This window comes from Manis pentadactyla, chromosome 19, assembly GCF_030020395.1.
Source record: "Manis pentadactyla isolate mManPen7 chromosome 19, mManPen7.hap1, whole genome shotgun sequence".
In the NCBI taxonomy this organism is placed as follows: domain Eukaryota; kingdom Metazoa; phylum Chordata; class Mammalia; order Pholidota; family Manidae; genus Manis; species Manis pentadactyla.
The window spans coordinates 14,754,580-14,773,499 of record NC_080037.1 but is presented as its reverse complement, the minus strand read 5'-3'; the positions used below and the strand labels follow the sequence as shown (position 1 = coordinate 14,773,499).

The window sequence follows — 18,920 nt, the reverse complement described above, 5'->3', positions numbered from 1 at the left end:
AGCTTCTGGACACTAGAGGGCGCCATATACAAATATGAAACACCAAAGGTACCGGGTCCAGAATAAATTTAATGTAACTCCAGAGAAATATTTAAATGACATGTACCTTATGTCTCTTCCTGAAAGGGAGTTCAAAATAAAAATCATCAACATGCTAATGGAGGTACGGAAAGATATCCAAGAACTCAGGAATGAATTCCGGTCGGAGATTCAATCGTTGAAGAGCACAATGGAGGGTATTAAAAACAGGTTGGATACAGTGGAGGAGATGATAAATGAAATAGCAAATAGAGAAGAGAAATAAAAAGAAGCTGAGGCACAGAGAGAATAAAAGATCTCTAAGAATGAAAGAATATTGAGAGAACTGTGTGACTAATCCAAACAGAACAATATTCACATTATAGGGGTACCAGAAGAAGAACAGAAAGGCATTGAAAGTGTCTTTGAGGAGGTAATTACTGAAAACTTCACCAGTCTGGGGAAGGAGATAGTCTCTCAGGCCGTGGAGATCCACAGATCTCCCAAAACAAGGGACCCAAGGGAGACAACAACAAGACATATAGTAATAAAATAGGCAAAGATCAACGATAAGGACATACTATTAAAAACAGCCAGAGAGAGAAATAAGATTACATACAAAGGAAAGCCCATCAGGCTAACAGATTTCTCAGCAGAAACCTTACAAGCCAGGTAGTGGCATGATGTATTTAATGCAATGAAGCACAAGGGCCTGGAACCAAGATTACTTTATCCAGCAAGTTATCATTTAAATTTGAAAGAGGGATTAAACAATTTCCAGATAAGCAAAAGCTGAGAGAATTTACCTCCCACAAACCATCTCTACAGACTATTTTGGAGGGACTGCTATAGATGCAAGTATTCCTAAGGCTTAATAGCTGTCACCAGAGGTAATAAAACCACAGTTAAGAAAGCAGAACAGCTAATTACTAAGCAAATGCAAAATTTAACTATCCCCAAAGTCAATCAAGGGATAGACAAAGAATAGAGAATATGATACCTAATATATAAAGAATGGAGGAGGAAGAAAAAGGAGGAGAAAAAAAAAAGAATCTTTAGATTGTGTTTGTAACAGCATATTAAGTGAGTTAAGTTAGACTCTTAGATAGTAAGGAAGCTAACCTTGAACCTTTGGTAACCACAGATCTAAAGCCTACAATAGCAGTAAGTACATACCTATCGATAATCACCCTAAATGTAAATGGACTGAAGGCACCAATCAAAAAAATAGAGTCACAGAATGGATAAAAAAACAAGATCCATCTATATGCTGCCTACAATAGACTCACTTTAAATCCAAAGATATACACAGACTAAAAGTGAAGGGATGGAAAAAGATATTTCATGCAACTAACAGAGAAAAAAGCAGGTGTCACAGTACTTGTATCAGAAAAAATAGACTTCAAAACAAAGAAACTAACAAGAGACAAAGGACATTACATAATGATAAAGGGGTCAGTCCAACAAGAAGATATAACTTTATAAATATCTATGCTCCCAACACAGGAGCACCACATATGTAAAAGAAATACTAACAAAATTAAAAGGGGAAACAGAATGCAGTGCATTCATTCTAGGAGACTTCAACACTCCACTCACTCTGAAGGACAGATCAACCAGACAGAAGAAAGTAAGGAGACAGGCACTGAACAACACATTAGAACATATGGACCTAACAGACATCTACAGAAATCTACACCCAAAAGCAGCAAAATACACATTCTCCTCAAGTGCATATGGAATATTTTCAAGAATAGATCATATACTATACCACAAAAAGAGCCTCAGTAAGTTCAAAAAGATTGAAATTGTACCAAACAGTTTCTCAGACCACAAAGGTATGAAACTAGAAATAAATTATGCAAAGAAAATGAAAAATCCCACAGACACATGGAGGCTTCACAACATTCTCCTAAGTAACCAATGGATCAATGACCAAATAAACACAGAGATCAAGCAATATATGGATACAAATGACAACAGAAAGTCAACACCACAAAAATATGTGGGACGCAGCCAAGGCTGTGCTAAGAGGAAAGTATATTGCAATACAGGCCTACCTCAAGAAAGAAGAACAATCCCATATAAGCAGTCTAAACTCACAATGAAACTAGAATAAGAACAACAAATGAGGGCCAAACTCAGTGCAAGGAGGGACATAATAAAGATCAGAGTAGAAATAAATAAAATTAAGAAGAATTAAACAATAGAAAGAATCAGTGAAAGCAAGAGCTGGTTCTTCAAGAAAACAAAACAGATAAAACCCTAGCCAGACTTATCAAGAAAAAAAGAGTCTACTCACATAAACAGAATCAGAAATGAGAAAGGAAAAATCACTACCGACACCACAGAAATACAAAGAATTATTAGAGAATACTATGAAAAATTATATAATAACAATTTGTATAATGTAGAAGAAATGGACAACTTTCTAGAAAAATACAACCTCCAAAGCCTGACCAAGGAAGAAACAGAAAATCTGAACAGACCAATTACCAGCAATGAAATTGAACTGGTAATCAAAAACCTACCTAAGAACAAAACTCCTGGACCAGATGGCTTCACCACTGAATGGTATCAAACATTTAGTGAAGACCTAATACCCATTCTCCTTAAAGTTTTCCAAAAAATAGAAGAGGAAGGAATACTTCCAAACTCATTCAATGAGGCCAGCATCACTCTAATACCAAAACCAGGCAAAGACACCACAGAAAAAGAAAATTTCAGACCAATATCCCTAATGAACATAGATGCAAAAATACTCAACAAAATATTAGCAAACCAAATTCAAAAATACATCAAAAAGATCATTCAGCATGATCAAGTAGGATTTATGCCAGGGATGCAAGGATGGTACAACATTAGAAAATCCATCAACATCATCCACCACATCAACAAAACGGACAAAAACCACATGATCATATCCATAGATGCTGAAAAAGCATTTGACAAAATTCAACATCCATTCATGATAAAAACTCTCAACAAAATGGGTATAGAGGGCAAGAACCTCAACATAATAAAGGTCATATATGACAAACCCACAGCCAACATTGTACTGAACAGCAAGAAGCTGAAAGCTTTTCCTTTAACATTGGGAACAAGACAAGGATGCCCACTCTCCCCAGTTATACTGAACATAGTACTGGAGGTCCTAACCACGGCCATCAGACAACACAAAGAAATAAAAGGCATCCAGATTGGCAAGGAAGAAGTTAAACTGTCCCTGTTTGCAGATGACATGATATTGTACATAAAAATCCTAAAGAATCCACTCCAAAACTACTAGATCTAGTATCTGAATTCAGCAAAGTTGCAGGACACAAAATTAATACACAGAAATCTGTGGCATTTCTATACACTAACAATGAACTAGAAGAGAGAGAAATCAGGAAAACAATTCCACTCACAATTGCATCAAAAAGAAGAAAATACCTAGGAGTAAACCTAACCAAGGAAGTGAAAGACCTATACTCTGAAAACTACAAGACACTCATGAGAGAAATTAAAGAAGATACCAATAAATGGAAACACATCCCATGCACATGAATAGGAAGAATTAATATTATCAAAATGGCCATCCTGCCTAAAGCAATCTACAGATTCAATGCAATTCCTATCAAAATACCAACATCATTCTTCAACGAACTAGAGAAAATGGTTCAAAATTCACATGGAACCACAAAAGACCTCAAATAGCCAAAGCAATCCTGAGAAGGAAGAATAAAGAGGGGGGAATTATGCTCCCCAACTTAAAGCTCTACTACAAAGCCACAGTAATCAAGACAATTTGGTACAGGCACAAGAACAGACCCATAGACCAATGGAACACACTAGACAGCCCTGATATAAACTCAACCATACACGGTCAATTAATATATGATAAAGGAGCCATGAACATAAAATGGGGAAATGACAGCCTCTTCAACAGCTGGTATTGGCAAAACTGGACAGCTAACATGCAAGAGAATGAAACTGGATTATTGTTTAACCCCATACACAAAAGTAAACTCAAAATGGATTAAAGACTTGAATGTAAGTCATGAAGCCATAAAACGCTTAGAAGACAACACAGGCAAACATCTCCTGAATATAAGCATAACAACTTCTTCCTGAACCCATCTCCTTGAGCAAGGGAAACAAAAGCAAAAATGAACTCATGGGACTACATTAAACTAAAAAGTTTTTGTATGGCAAAGGACACTGTCAAGAAAACAAAAAGGCATCCTACAGTATGGGAGAATATATTTGTAAATGACATATCAGACAAGGGGTTAACATCCAAAATATATAAAGAATTTACACACTTTAACACCCAAAAAGCAAATAACACTATTAGCAAATGGGCAGAGGATATGAAGAGACAGTTCTCCAAAGAAGAAATTCAGATGGCCAACAGATACATGAAAAGATGCTCCACATTCAACTAATCATCAGGGAAATGCAAGTTAAAACCACAATGAGATATCACCTCACACCAGTAAGGATGGTCAGCACCAAAAAGACTAAGAACAACAAATGCTGGAGAGGATGCAGAGAAAGGGGAACTGTCCTACATTGCTGGTGGGAGTGTAAGCTAGTTCAACCATGTGGAAAGCAATATGGAGTTTCCTCAAAAAACTAAAAATAGAAATACCATTTGACCCAGAATCCCACTCCTTGGAATACACCCAAAGAATACAACTTGTCATATTCAAAAAGACACATGCACCCTTATGTTTATCGCAGCACTTTTTACAATAGCCAAGATATGGAAGCAACCTAAGTGTCCATCAGTAGATGAATGGATAAAGAAGAGGTGGTACATATACACAATGGAATACTATTCAGCCATAAGAAAGAAACAGATCCTACCATTTCCAACAACATGGATGTTGCTGGAGGACATTATACTCAGTGAAATAAGCCAGGTGGTGAAACACAAATGCCAAATGATTCATTTGTGAAGTATAACAATTAAGCAAAACTGAAGGAACAAAATGGCAGCAAACTCAGAGACTCTAAGAAGGAACTAGTGGTTACCAAAGGGGAGGGGTGTGGGAGGGCGGGTGGGGAGGGAGGGGGAAGGGGACTGAGGGGTGTTATGTTTAGCACACATGATGTGGGGATCATGGGGAGAACAGTGTAGCACAGAGAAGGCACATAGTGGATCTGTGGCACCTTGCTGCACCGATGGACAGTGACTGCATTGGGGTGTGGGTGGGGACTTGATAATATGGGTAAATGTAGCAACTACATTGTTTTTTCATGTGAAACCTCCATAATAGTGTATATCAATCATACCTTGATAAAAAAATTTTTTAAAAATTAACAGACATGTTCAACTAACATCCCAGCCAACCCACCCGCGCTGAACGCGGACAGCGCGCACGGCAGGCTTGGGCAGGGCCTACCGCCCACACGGCTCCCTCCACAAGCCAGGCTGGTGCTTCCAGCGGGCCTCATCGATGCAGTCTGTTTAAGGGGGCGCCAGGTTAAAAATGTGTACTGCTGGCAAGACCTTGGTCCTCCTGAGTTTTGCTGACAGCTTGTCCGTGGTCACTCAGACAGCCTTCCAGAGATACTTCGATAGCCACGTCTGTGCTTTCTCTCTGGTATGGGTCCAGAGGGGGGCAGCCATTGTGCTCAGCACAGCCATTGACGTGGGCCAGAGGCAGCGCCCTGGGGGGACAGCACAGCTGCTTCTCGCAGGCTCTGGAGATGCAGGGTGCGCTGCAGAGCAGCAGCAGGTCCTTCTCTTCCAGGGGCTCCTTCAAGTCCACATGCTCAAACTGGATGGTCACATTGTGGATTCCCGCCTGGTGGAAGATTTCTCGAATTTTTACACTGGCATCCTGATATTCTCTGTCCTTCTGATACTTGATATGCAGGGTGGCAATGATCTTCCCATTTATAAGCTCCCAGATGTGCACCTCATGTACACTGCTAATTCCAGGCACGGCAGAGAGTTTACTCACTAGAATAGAGAAGAGCAAATAATAACTAAGGTGAGTGCTATATCTGGAGCATGCAGCCACTACAGGAGGGACGTGGTCCCTTTAAACATTCTCACCACAATGATACATTTACTGAGTAATAGGAAGAAAGATAGCTGTGCCTGTATGGGTACATTTCCCCATACTCCTTCTCCCCTCTGACTTCCTACATCATACATCGTTAATCCGCAAAAGGCAATTTAAGGAAATTAACAACCAAAACCCCTGCCCAGGGTTGCTGAGTTTGCAAGGGAAGGGAATGGACACTCTAACGGACGGCCAGTGCGAGTATAAAGTAGGATGCCTTTTTTTAAAGGGGGTAGTTTGGCAATAGGGTTTGAAAACTTTTACCAGCAATTCTAGTACTAAGAATTTAACCCAAAAGAAATAGCCAAATATTTATGTACAGGAATGGCTCGTTGGTTGATGCTCTTTGTATTAATGAATAAAATGGAAACAATAAGGAAATAGTTAAATCAATTACATAATGAAATTTGAGGCAGCAATTAAGAAAGTGGCATATTTAAGGATAAGCAAAAAGGTAGATAAATGTGTTTTCTATGTGTTCTCCATACTTTCTAAAGTGACTGTGTATTAGGAGAGATGATACTGAAGGGTGATTGTGAGCAAAGACCTTGTGCCAGCTAGAGTTTGAATCCCAGTTCAATCATTTATCTGCATGACCTTGGACCATTACCTACCCGCTCTCTGCTTGGGTTGCCTTATCTGTATATTAGGAGTGGTAACAAGAGTACCTTATAGGTTATAGTAAGTTAATTATATTATATAATAAGCATTATTCATATATTTACTTATGTATAATGTATTTTCACATATTTATATGTTTACATATATGTCTGTTATATAAACTTCATATAAGAACTTACAAACACCTAGCATGTAACAAGTGCCATAAAGTGTTGCTATTGTCATTGTTATTTTTTTTAAACACCTGTTTTTAAACACGTATATCACTTTGTTAAGAGGCCAGATGAGCCATTCCATGTCACTAATTGTCTGGTGTGTTTATCTGGTTCCCTCAGGTGGGAGAGAAGCTGGAGGCAAAGACAATGCTGTGTACCTGCTCCTCGCTGCCTCCCTCCCCCACCGCCTGTCTCCTCCGCCTGCAGCTTTGGGCAAATAGTAGCCACACAGGCCAAAGAAGAGGTGAAAAAGGGAAAAAGCACATCTAGGGGAAAAGATCCTAGAGGAGCACCAGCTGTTGGCAACGGTTTTGCCAACGGGTCCCAGTGCGTGCTACTAAACAGGGCCGGCAGGACCGTGACCTTCTCAGAGCAGTCACCCCGCAATCGCTCCCTTCAGAGGGGACAGGCTGGCCATGGCCACACAAGGTATTATTAAGACCCGTTCAAACCTAAGGTCAGGTATTTGTCATGAAATGAGGTCCCCGACTTTGAGCCCCATAGTGGGCCTGGGCTCTATTTCATGTTTACTGGATCGCTAGGGAAGCAATGACAGATAGAATAAGAGCAAATATTCATGAAAATGTTTTTTTCCATTAGAACATACTCTCCATTTAGAAACACTAGAAATAAAGTTGCACATTCAATTTCTCACCCATCCAGATAGTTCCCATTAGAAAATGCTATAAAGTCTCTAAAAGTTTTATCCTCAGGTGCACATAACTAAAGTGGGAGTTTGACCTGTTTGAGCAAAGAAACAGATTTCATTATTGAATGAGGTTGCGAATGGTCTGGATTTAAAACAGTCCTTTTTACAGTGATAGATTGACATGGTGACTTGCATGTCCATAAAAAATCAATTAACTGGAAAGCAGGGTCTAGAATACAAATGAATGATTCATGTTTTCAGAATAAGGATAATAAAAATCAAGGTCTTGACAGAGTGGCCTCACTCTGAGTTAAATACAGCTTTGACATGAGGGTAAATTGCCCACGAATAGGTATTGCCAAACACTATATTCTCAGACTTCTGCAGCTGAGCCAGACAATCATGGGCGGCAAAGGACCTTTGGCTCTTACAGCTGTCAGTCACTTTATGCGGCTACAAAACATATGATAGATGTCTTTGCTGCCTGGTGACATTTCATTATTTCAGGACACATGGATCAAACCCTGTCTGACATCACGCTGGCCCTCTGACCTGAACACACGAAGTGGGCCATGGTTCCAGGTCACCATCGTCTGACTTACTCAGCTCTTCCACGTTGACTCCTTTGGGGACCATCTGCAGCAGAATGGCAGTGGTCTCCTTGATGAGTGGGAAGGCCGATGACAAAATGATGATGACCATGGCGACAGTCAGGCTGGGGTCGATGTAGCACTGCCAGTTACATGCATCCTCGGGCTTCAGAGGAAGCACACAGAACATGGTGGCTGCTATCAGCACAACTACCGACCCCAGGGCATCTCCCATCACATTCAGAAGTACACCTGCCAGGAAGACAGAAAGACGGCTAAGGCGCAGATCCCGGTTTGGAAGCCATGCGACACTCATTTGACTTGGGTTCCCAAGGCTATGAATACCTGTTGCTATTTGTTTTCTTTTTGGTTAGATCAGTAGGACAGATTAGAATGAAAAAGTAATGGCAACTGCTTCACAGAACACAAAACCTCAGGCCACCATCCCAGGTGCTAAAGAATCTGGAACAGCCTGGGAAGATTCTGAGCTGCAGACTTGTGGGCAGAGGGACTGTGCGTGTTCACAGTGCCACACTGCTGCCACCCGCCACCCCGCAGAAGGCACTGAGCCAGGAAACAGAGGCTGAGCGAGTGGTTTCTTTTCCTTTCAGATATGTGGATGTACTTGAAATTGCTTTAAACATTTTTAGGAGAGAGGGAACCAAGATATATCAAGAGAGAGGTTCTTTTTATTCTGCCATCCCTCTGTCTTGATCCGTTCTTCTCCCTTCATTATGTGCATTTGCCAACTTCTCACTCAGCCCAATGTCGTTGAGGCTGCCTTTGGTTTAAGAGGTCCTTGAGAACAGGGACTCCAGCAGCATTCCCGCTGAATAAAGAGCCATTCGTCAGAATAAAATAAAAGTAAAATGCTGCAGATAATCACAAATACTGTGGATGCCTTTAATTAAGGGAATCATTCCTAAAGGTTTGATTATGATACAGAAAGCATGCAATCCTACCAAAGAGAGCTGGGGGTCCAATTGCTAGACACAGATGAAAATGGGAGTTAGTGAGCTAAGGGCAAACGTTGTCAGAAGGCTCATAAAACATAAACACAAAAGCAACATCAGAATCTTGCTATTTGAATTATGGTTTGCAGATTAGCTGTATCAGCAACTCCTGGAAGCTTACAGAAATGCAGACTCACAGGGCCCTCCTCAGACCTGCTGAATCTGATTCTGCATTTTAACTAGATTCGAATGCATATAAAAGTTTCCAAAGAACTGCTCTAGAACAAATCATATAGAAGAAAGGTCTGCTTTGTCTAAGTATCCAACAGATTGACTCAGGAGAGTTAATGATAATCCAAAATAGTAGTAATTCACACATGGCTACACCTGAAGAGTCTCACTTGATAGAACTTGCCCCAATTCTACTAAAGCTACTAAAATGCTTTCATCGGGCTAATTCTTCCTCTTGGCAACACTTCTAGGGTTCTGAGTAGCATCATAGTGAGACAGGGACCATGGGCTTAGACAGAGTAGGTTGAAGGCCTCTGGAGAAAAAACAAAGCAAGATAACCATTGTGGGATTTGCTTTGGCCTGATGGGGGGCCCAGCTTATTTTTCTAACTTTACCCAAGTGCTGCCCTTCCTCTTCCAGCCCTAAACAAATGATTTGTTGCAACTTGGGCAATGTAGCAAGCAGGCCCCAAACTACTACAAGCCCAAAACAACATAGTAAAAAAATAGGAAGGATTCCATCTTGAAACCCAAATAGTTAAAAAGTAAGACAGTAACCCAGCCCACCGTGGGAGCAAAGCAGGCGGCCTTGAGTGATATGCTCCCAGACCAGGAAGCTGCTCTCCTGGGAGGAATCAGAGCAGTAAAATTCTTGGAAATAACCAGGAAAACTAATAAGAAACTACTCTTTCTTCAAAGGTATATGAGACCACTTAGCAGGTGTACATCCCTAGCCCTTTGTCTCTCAACTGCCTATAAAACCCCTAGACACAGTACCACCCCGGGGCTCTCTTGTCCCCTCATGGCCTGAGCCAGGAGCTCTGTCTTTTCACTTTCTCTCTAAATAAAAGCCTCTGCCTTGCTTTCCTACCTTGACTGTTCCTGAAGTTCATTCTTTGGCTCCGTGAACAAGAACCCCAGCATCAATTGGTAAAACGGCACTTTGTAAACAAACAAAATGTAATTTGTGGCAACTTATCCCCACAGAAAAGACAGGAATAAAAAGAATCCCACACTTCCTTCTGGTATTTGCATCCTGATTGAACAAAAACATTAAAGAGTGGCATTTTCCAATTCTGTGCTTTCTCCCCCACTCCACCCCAAAGGAGCATCTTATTTCCCAGTTTGAGAAACAAAATGTTCCCAAGAATTGGTCAGTACACCTGACACCTCCTTGAGCAACTGAATATCAGTTTTAACCTTCTCCAAGGTAGTACAAAATACTACCATAAAAATAGGAAGACCAAATATTTCCTATTGCAATTGACAAGGATTTCACGGCCTGACAGTCTGTTACTCTGTTGCCTGCATGTCCACCTTATTTCCTCCATTAGACTCTATGTAGCATGAAGGTGAGAGTCACACCCTGCACCTCCCTTGTTTACATTTTAGCACTGCACGTGTAGAGGGAAGGTACTCAATAAAACAGTATTTATAAAAATAAAATAGTCATAACGCCCATCATCTAGAGTAACTTGTCTTTTCCTTAATAATAATAACTGTAATGCTAGCTAACAGGCATGCACCAGAGGTTGTATATTCGCTACATGCATTTACACATTAAGGACTTGCTGAAGTGGTTACTCTTATTTTACAAATGAGGAGACTTAGGCATAGACTAGCGAAGTAACCTATCTTAGAGCACATGGATAGGAAGTGTGAGAGTGGGGATATAAGTCTGGGTGGTCTGGCTTAAGAACCACAGTGCATCCTGCTTCATATAAGACCTAAGTTCCAGTTGCAGGTTTTCCTGCTGAGAAATCTCATTCTTAGCTCCTATAGCTCCTGAGAATTATATAAAATACCATTCAAACCTGTTTTTCCCATAACCCAGAGTCAGAACCCTACTTTGCATCCTAGCACACACACAGGCACATGCTGAAACAAATGTTTTGTGAAAAAACTAAATTTATCCTTACATGTGACTTATTACTATTGTCTATTCAATTTCATACAATGCTAGTTAAATTTCTAAATGCTGGTCATACTTTACTAAGTTGATTTTATGACCCAAACTAACATGTCCTTCAGTTGGGAAAACTGCTTAAAGCAGCACCACTTCACTACACTTTGGGACTGAGTATTACACCATGTTTTCTGACCGCCCCCCCATGTATGAACAAAGAAGGCATGGTCATTATGCTCTGGGGACCGAAGTCCACCGGCAGGACGCTGAGTTAAATGCATCCATCACCTCCAGATGGGAAGTCACAGGGAAGGCTTTTTGAGAGATGGGTAGTTTGAGCAAGACTCCGAAGGGGAGACAGACTCCAACAGGCAGCAATATCCCAGCCAGAGCGAACTCAGAGAGAAGGTTGTCCAGGCGAAGAACCCCAGGGGGGCTGCGGATGAAGACGAGCTTGTCAGGCAGCATGGGAAACAGGGACACTAAGGGTGGAGGGAGGGACCCCAAGAGTCATTATATGAATCATGGACCGTACGAAAGCCAACCTCGCTGAGCAACGAGACCCTCATCTGTGAAATGGGGATGACGGTTATATCTGCCTCATTTCTCTGGCTGGGAGGTGATGACAATTATGAGCACCGTTTGTTGAGAGGGTCCTCTGTGCTGTTCCGACCACTCACGGAGCTCTCAGAACACAGGGAGGTTGGCTTGTCACCATTATACAGACAAGGAAGCTGAAGCTCCAAGAGGCTAAGTTGCTTGCCTAAGGTCACCGAGCTGGTAGAAGGCAGAACCCAAGCAGACCTCACCTCACTATCAGTGTGCATTAAATGGTGGGGGGATGGGGAAACAGTTTAGGGGTGACCAGAAGGGCAGAAATGTCTAGAAAGGGATAGTGACATCTGAACAGCATGCCCTTGAATGTCAGCAGTATTAGGACCTTGTTCTGAATGCCATTCAGGTATCGGAGAAGACTCTGGGGTGACCACATCTAAGATTCAGAAAGACACACCAGGCAGCATTATCTGAGGAACAAAAATCACCACTTAAAAGGCAACTAAATCATCCGATTAGTCATAACGCTCCAAGGTTAGCTTTGCAATGACAGGGCGGCTCAGCACTTGACCCTCATTGTTGTCTTCAGATGAAAAACAAAAGACAAAAATACTGGCATATAACATGGCAATTTGACATAAGCGGACATTGGATAATTATCCCAGTGCTCAGAAAAGCCATCAGCGCTGTTGAATTCATGGAATAGCCCGAAACACAGTGCCTCAGCACTGGGCATTAGCAAGTGGTTATGGAAGGATGAGAGATCTTTGCTATTGGGAAAAAAATAAGAACTAGAAAGAAACATCTCACTGAAGGACATGTACATTCAGAAGAAGGCAAGATTGCTATTCGTCTATTTACATTTATACTGAAATGCAAAGGGCTAATTGTCTTTCCGACACTGTCACATTTCTAATGCACCGTGTTTGACCCCTTAAATGGAAGTCGACCACTACCATGCGCATCAACAAGACTCTTTAAAGGACTGTGCCTTCCCTGTGCTTTGCAATAGAAGATGGACTGTGTTTCTCACTAGGCCATTTTTCTTATTCTATTGGAACAAGAGAAACAGTATTGAAAACCAATAGATGGTTTCTGTTCACAGCACCTCCATGGGATGTTTGTTCCCCTGCAGATCTGTGGGGACAGTCCTGCTTTCAGAAGCAGTGGCCTAAGTGTTGGAAATGTGACCATTCCGTGCACTGTGTACCCTGGAGATCCTGTGTGGAGTTTAGAGGCTGTGTGTGGTGATGGGAAGAGGGAGACATTCCAAGCAGGAGCCCAGGATACCAGCCCTGCCTCTGTCTGTCGCTAGCTGGGGTGACTTGGGGCACCACCTGACCCTCTAGACTCAGTGTCCTTAGCTGTAAAATGAAGAGGGTGCTGTCCATTCTCCCCAAGACCTTTCCAGCTCTAACATTCTGTGGCCCCTCTCTGACTCATGGCTGCAAGGACACAGGACCTAAGGCGAGGCCAGCCCCCCACTTAGCCCGAGACATGGACACTGTTAGCCAAGGCACGGGCACTGAGCTCACCCTTGCAGAAGAGCACAGGTTACATAGAGCCGGGCAATTGCACTCACTACTGAGTAACAATAGTCTCTGCCTGGTAAGATTGTTACAATACTAAGTGTCTCATTCATGAATGGTGCCTGGCACAAGGTATGTACTCCATTAAGTTGTAGCTACTCTTCCTGCCATTTTTGTGAGCGCTCTACATACTGTATGTCACAAGAACCCCATAAAGCAGATACGATTATTATTCCCCTTTTGAAGAGGAGGGGACTGCAGGCTTAGAGAGGGCCAGTAACTTGTCAAAGCCACAGAGTCTGAAGTGGCAGGGCCAGGACCCAAACCCAGACAGCTTGAGCTCAAACCAAATCTTCCAGCCACTGCATTATGCACCCGTTAGAAGCCAGAGGGGCGCTTTTGCTAGTGCCTGGGGACCACAGGGCTTAGCCAGACAATGAGGCACTTACACTGACATTTTTCTACCCAGGAGCTCCAATAGCTTTGGACTCAAAAGTAGCAAGTTTCTCCTACATTATGCTTCCCAAACAGGTCCACAATACCCACTAGCCCTTACTCTCATTCCTCTTTGCTCTTTCTCTGAAAGATAAGAATGAATAATTAACAGAACGTGCTTGGAAAGGTGAAAGTGCTATAATGGTGAATTCCATCTCAGAAACCTTCAATGTAGCGTTTTTAAACTGAACCTTGAAAAGGAAAGATAAAAAAGCATCATGATTTTTCAATAAAGATTGCTTTAGATTCACCGTCACCCACGCTCTTTAGAAATTCCCCCAATGCAGTTCCATTACAAAAAACTAATTTATTTACATGTTTTTAGGGGCTCATGCCTTGTTTTCTGATTTTCCCTACAGATCCATTCTGGGTATCAAAACTCTCATAAATGAAGGGGTGTCCTGGATTATTCATTTTTCTTCATATCATTTCCATCTAATCCCCACTACAGGCATTCCCCAAAACATCTGAGGGAAAGGGCTGCATAATCTTTCTTGAGACGCTCAGGGTCAGGAGTGGTGACTGACCCTTCGGCGCCCAGTCTGAAGCAGAACCTGTGCCCAAGAGGTGAAAAGGAGCTATGTTGGTGTCTGGCGAGAAATGCACCTCTGATCCCTGGGCTGGCCTCTGCCCAGGGCTTGCGACCTTGAGGGATGCTAGTGATGTGCCTTCCACGTGCCTCACCAGAGCCCCCACTTGGGGCCTGGAAGGGGAGGGTCAGGTGGGCCAACAGACCCATCACAGAACCACTGTTTCTGGCAGAAAATAACTGAGGCACCGAGGGTCATTCAGCAACGCCACCACCCTCTCCCCACCTGTATCAAAACCACACTCAGTTAGCAAGGGCTGCATTCTATGCCAGTGGTACCCACGGTGGGGCAGAAGCAGACATGCCACAGGCCTGTGACGCTCTGGAGTAGCAGCATCAGCATGGGTCTAAGGGCAGCGAGATAAATCAGCAGCAGCTAGTGCCTCCCGCAAACTCGATGCCGTGATTAGGCAAGAGCTGGGCCATAGTCTACGCAGGTCAATGGCCCGCCTTCTAATGCACCTTACTAAACGGCAAACAGAAATGAAGGGTACGGCACAGCCCCCAGATCCTACTGTAAAGGGTTTCCAATTGATGCCAAGTCACCCCTACCTCTGATATTCAGGGCTTCGGACTTCTTCTCCTTTTTCACAGTCTCCTCTGGCTCATTCTGGGTGTTCAGGGAATCACCTGCATTCAAAGAAGAAACCTTGTGTATAAGTTCTTCAAACAAAAAGAACCAATGGACTCAAAACCAGTTTTGTTATTTTAAAATCTTATTAGCTTACCAGACCTGCCGACCTCTCCATACACACAGCCCAGCATAGTATAATTTGGCCTGCAAACAAGCCTTGTGATCCACTTTTGGACTTCATGCACTCTTCCATTCAAGTTAAAATTTAAAAAGAGGCAAGTGGGTGCCCACTGCCACCCCAAAACCTATACCTCCCAAGGGGACAGAGGATGGTCAAAGGGGGAGAGAAAAAATCTAGGCGCAGCTAGCAGCTCCTGAAGGGGCAGCGTTTGGGGAGTGCTATCTGTTGCCCAATAAAAATAACTGAAATCTGAGAAAATCAATTCTTCTATACAGAGACAATCAGCAGTAGGGAAAGGAGACAAAGGCTGGCCGAGGATGCAGTAGAATAAACGAAATCGTAAGCGCTATGTTAAGTTAGCATAAGAGAATTAAAGCCGAACTGCAGAGGAAATGGACTGGAAAAGAAATAGACGCAGAGGGCGTGGGCTGAGGAGGAAGGACCGGGCGCGCAGGAGGGGAGGAAAGGCAGGTGGGGGGCCGGAGGATGCACCCGAAAGGCACCTGCTGCGTTTGAGGACACGGTCGCCGGCTCTTCCGCCGCGGAAGCCGAGGCCCCGGGGGCCGTCGCGGAGGCGGCACGGGTCCAGCGCTCTGCTGGCGGCTGCTGCGGCCGGCGGCCCCCGCAGCCTGCGAGGCAGGCGGCGCAATCCTGGAAGACGAGCAGCCCCACCACGTTGACGGCCAGCCCCAGGGCGCCGACGATGAGCACCAGCTGGGGGTCGTCCATGCGCTCGGGCCGGGCCAGGCGCAGCACGGCGTCCACGGCGATGGTGAAGCACAGCGCGGTGCGGAAGACGGCGTTGCTCAGCGCGCCCACCACCTCGGCGCGGCCGTAGCCGTACGTGGCCCGGGAGCCCCGCGCGGGGCGGCGCGCGATGTAGCCGGAGCCCAGCCCCACGCACAGCGAGATCAGGTCGGACAGCATGTTGAAGGAGTCGGAGAGCAGCGCGATGGAGTTGCCCAGGTGGCCCGAGACCAGCTCGGCCACGAAGAAGACGGCGGTGAGCACGAGTACGAAGAGCAGTCGGCACGTCCTGCCCGAGTAGCGGCCCATCTCCCCGCAGGGCGCGCGGCGGTGCCCGGAAGCGCCTCCGCAGCTGGGGGCTCGGCCTGGCGCCCCTGACTCGCCGTGCCTGCCGCGCCTGCCTGCCGCCCGCGGCCCCCTGCCCCTCGCTGGCGTCCCGGCCTCGCTGGGCTGGAGGCCACCGGCCAATGTCTCCGGGCGTCCAGCTCCAGCGAGTCCAGCGGTCCCCGAAGGAGAAACGGCGTCGGCGAATGAATGAGGACACAGACACTAGCAAAGATGCGAAGCTGGCTTGTTTATTGACAGCAACTTCAAGCAATATATAGGGGATTGGTTACATAAAATCATCATTAAGCATGTGTCATTAGGTGATTTATGGCATAATCTATTTCTCGGAATGTTCCCCTGCATTCCCAACCATGAAAGGTCATCATTTTTTCTTCCTCAAGATTTTTCTGTTGTTCTCATACTTTTAGATTCTAATCTCAGGTTGAATTTCTACAAGGCAACACAATGTCTTCTGAATGTGTCTTAAAACTTGCTTAACCGGACACACTCCTAGGCTCGCTGTGGGGCATGTTTTTTCCATAGTTCCCTGAAACCATTTACAGAAGAATGAGCTGCACTCATTCTGTTCATTTTGAGTCTAACAATACTTACTGTAATTTCTATAGTAATGATTCATAAGGGGACTCTACCAAGATTTTTCCACCTGCTTTCCCGACCCACACCCCATGTTGGTCATCTCGTTTCTCCTGGGGGCCAAGCTGGCCAGGGAGTTGTACCGTGAAGCCACCTGAACTTTCTTCTATTTCCCAGCCCAGGGATAATAACCCACTGGCCTGAGGGGAATGTGCAGGGTCACAAGCTGAGTTTTATGATTGCTCTACAGCTCCTAACAGTCCTTTCTCTAGGGGCTTTTTCTGATTCATGAGGGCTGTTCGAATCTAGGGGAATAGTGAAATTAAGCAGTAAAAGAGATATCAGTAGCCTTCCCTTTGGAGGCCTGCTGTGCGGCATCCATCCATCAGCCTCCTGGGCTGTGCCATCAGGCAGGCCGAGTGGGTTGACTCCCGGCATCTCCCCCTTTTTGATTTTTTAATTTGAAGGTATGAAGCTCAGCTGCAACTTTTTGGATGCTGTTCTTTAAGAGCTTGAAGAACTGGAAGGAAAAGGAGAAGAAGGATGAGTCCACCACTAATAGCTACATAATTAACAGGGAGGAAATACTTTGTTTTGAAACATAGGAGGCAATATTATTAAAGAATCCTTGAGAAATATGAGAAATGGAAAAACCTCTTTTGGCCTGACTTATATAGTGAATCTCTTGGTGAAGTTTAGAAAAATCAAAACTTAATTCAGTATGATTCCATATACCCATAACATGATTTCTTACCTTTTCCCAAGAATGAACAGATTCATTGACTTGAAGAGGAGTAACACATATCCAATGATAATCTGCATAGCAAGGAAGTGCTAAGCGAAACTTTAGTGTCATTAGTTCACGACCAATAGTTAAAATAGCTTCTTCTAAAGCATTAACTTTGGATTCTAACTTTTGATCAATAATTTCTTGTGTTGCTAAAGCTAAGGATATATCCTTGGAAAGCTGATCGGTAAATGTGGCGGTGTGTGTCCCTGGGTGAGTGCTACTGCCAAAAGTGAAAGGTAAGTAGCCAAAGTTATGAGGGTAGTAATTCCGAGAATTAGAGAAACCACAAACCGCCAACTGCGGAGCAGAAGGGCGCTAGGATCTCTCAGGGCTTGTGGGCCATAACCATCAAACCATGAGGAATTTAAAGTTACCGGAACCATTAAATAAGGAGAATGGCGAACTATCAAAATGATCTTAACATTATTTTTAGCAAAAATTCAATTAGAAAGAGTTCAATGAGCACAATCACAAATTTATCAACATGTTTTTATAATATTCAGAGATATAATTTTGAGTTAAAAGAAAGGCATAAAGTGTATATAAACAGGCTTGTATTTGATAACTAGTCATACTAGAAGGTCTATGTAGACCGACTGGACTAACACCTGCAATAGCTTGCCACAGTTCTGACTGTAAGAAACCTTTACCATTTAGGGATGTGATCAAAATGGGAGGAACCCAAGCATTAATATGCCATCGATTTACAGTTAGGGGCAAAGGTAGATAAACATCATTCTATTTGTAGTGAACATTTGAGGCATGCAAATATGCTCTATAATCAGTACAGGGGTTGAGGGAACTCCAATCATATAGAGAAAGGTTTAACATTGGTACAGGTCTTTCAATTTGAGAGGAATACATACATTTTCTCCATACGGGAAAGCTTATCTTCCTATTTATAACTAACCAATCGTTATCTGTTTCAGAATTTTCTGGGGGGGAGCTGGGACAGGAAATATATGATTTAGGATGGGTTATAGGTGTTTTTATTTTTGGGTCAGGTCCTCCTGGGAGGTAAAGGATTAAAGACCACAATTCTCTCACTTGTGGATTATTAAAAGTAGGGGAATCTGTTAACAATCCTTTAAGGCTAACAGGTAAACACCCAAGAATTATGGAAGTTGGATGTAATAAAGCAAATAGGAGGGGAACTAGAAACTCCAGAAAAGAAAAAATTGGAATTTATAGTGGCCTGATTAAATTGTATAGAGGATTGGGTTCCCCCTAACAACTGAGGAAGACTGGTAAAAACAGGAATATCTTCATTTTCCCAGGTAATAGGCTGAAAAGT

At 43.5% G+C, this 18,920-nt stretch overlaps 1 protein-coding gene across 2 annotated transcripts; it reads right to left on the bottom strand.

The window, feature by feature from the left end:
* Positions 1-5,319: 5,319 nt before the first annotated feature.
* LOC130681695 (calcium/manganese antiporter SLC30A10-like) lies at positions 5,320-18,722 on the bottom strand. Of its 2 annotated transcripts, none has more exons than XM_057495079.1 (4): positions 15,672-18,722; positions 14,966-15,043; positions 8,168-8,407; positions 5,320-5,974 (listed from the first exon to the last, which is right to left on the bottom strand). In XM_057495079.1, the coding sequence occupies exons 1-4, from the start codon at positions 16,222-16,224 to the stop codon at positions 5,493-5,495; spliced, it is 1,353 nt and encodes a 450-aa protein (XP_057351062.1). In that variant the 5' UTR covers positions 16,225-18,722; the 3' UTR covers positions 5,320-5,492. The 2 variants fall into 2 exon arrangements, with proteins under 2 accessions (XP_057351062.1, XP_057351061.1); XM_057495078.1 differs by lacking the exon at positions 15,672-18,722 and adding an exon at positions 9,484-9,653 and having other exon boundaries at positions 5,325-5,974; positions 14,966-15,134.
* Positions 18,723-18,920: the final 198 nt, after the last annotated feature.

Excerpts from the sequence above, each read along its gene's own strand:
- LOC130681695 (XM_057495079.1), bottom strand. The coding sequence starts at position 16,224 with ATGGGCCGCTACTCGGGCAGGACGTGCCGACTGCTCTTCGTACTCGTG. Across the intron at positions 15,044-15,671 it reads CGTGTCCTCAAACGCAGCAG|GTGATTCCCTGAACACCCAG; the intron begins GTGCCTTTCGGG and ends CTTTGAATGCAG. Across the intron at positions 8,408-14,965 it reads CGAAGCCCTGAATATCAGAG|GTGTACTTCTGAATGTGATG; the intron begins GTAGGGGTGACT and ends TCTTCCTGGCAG.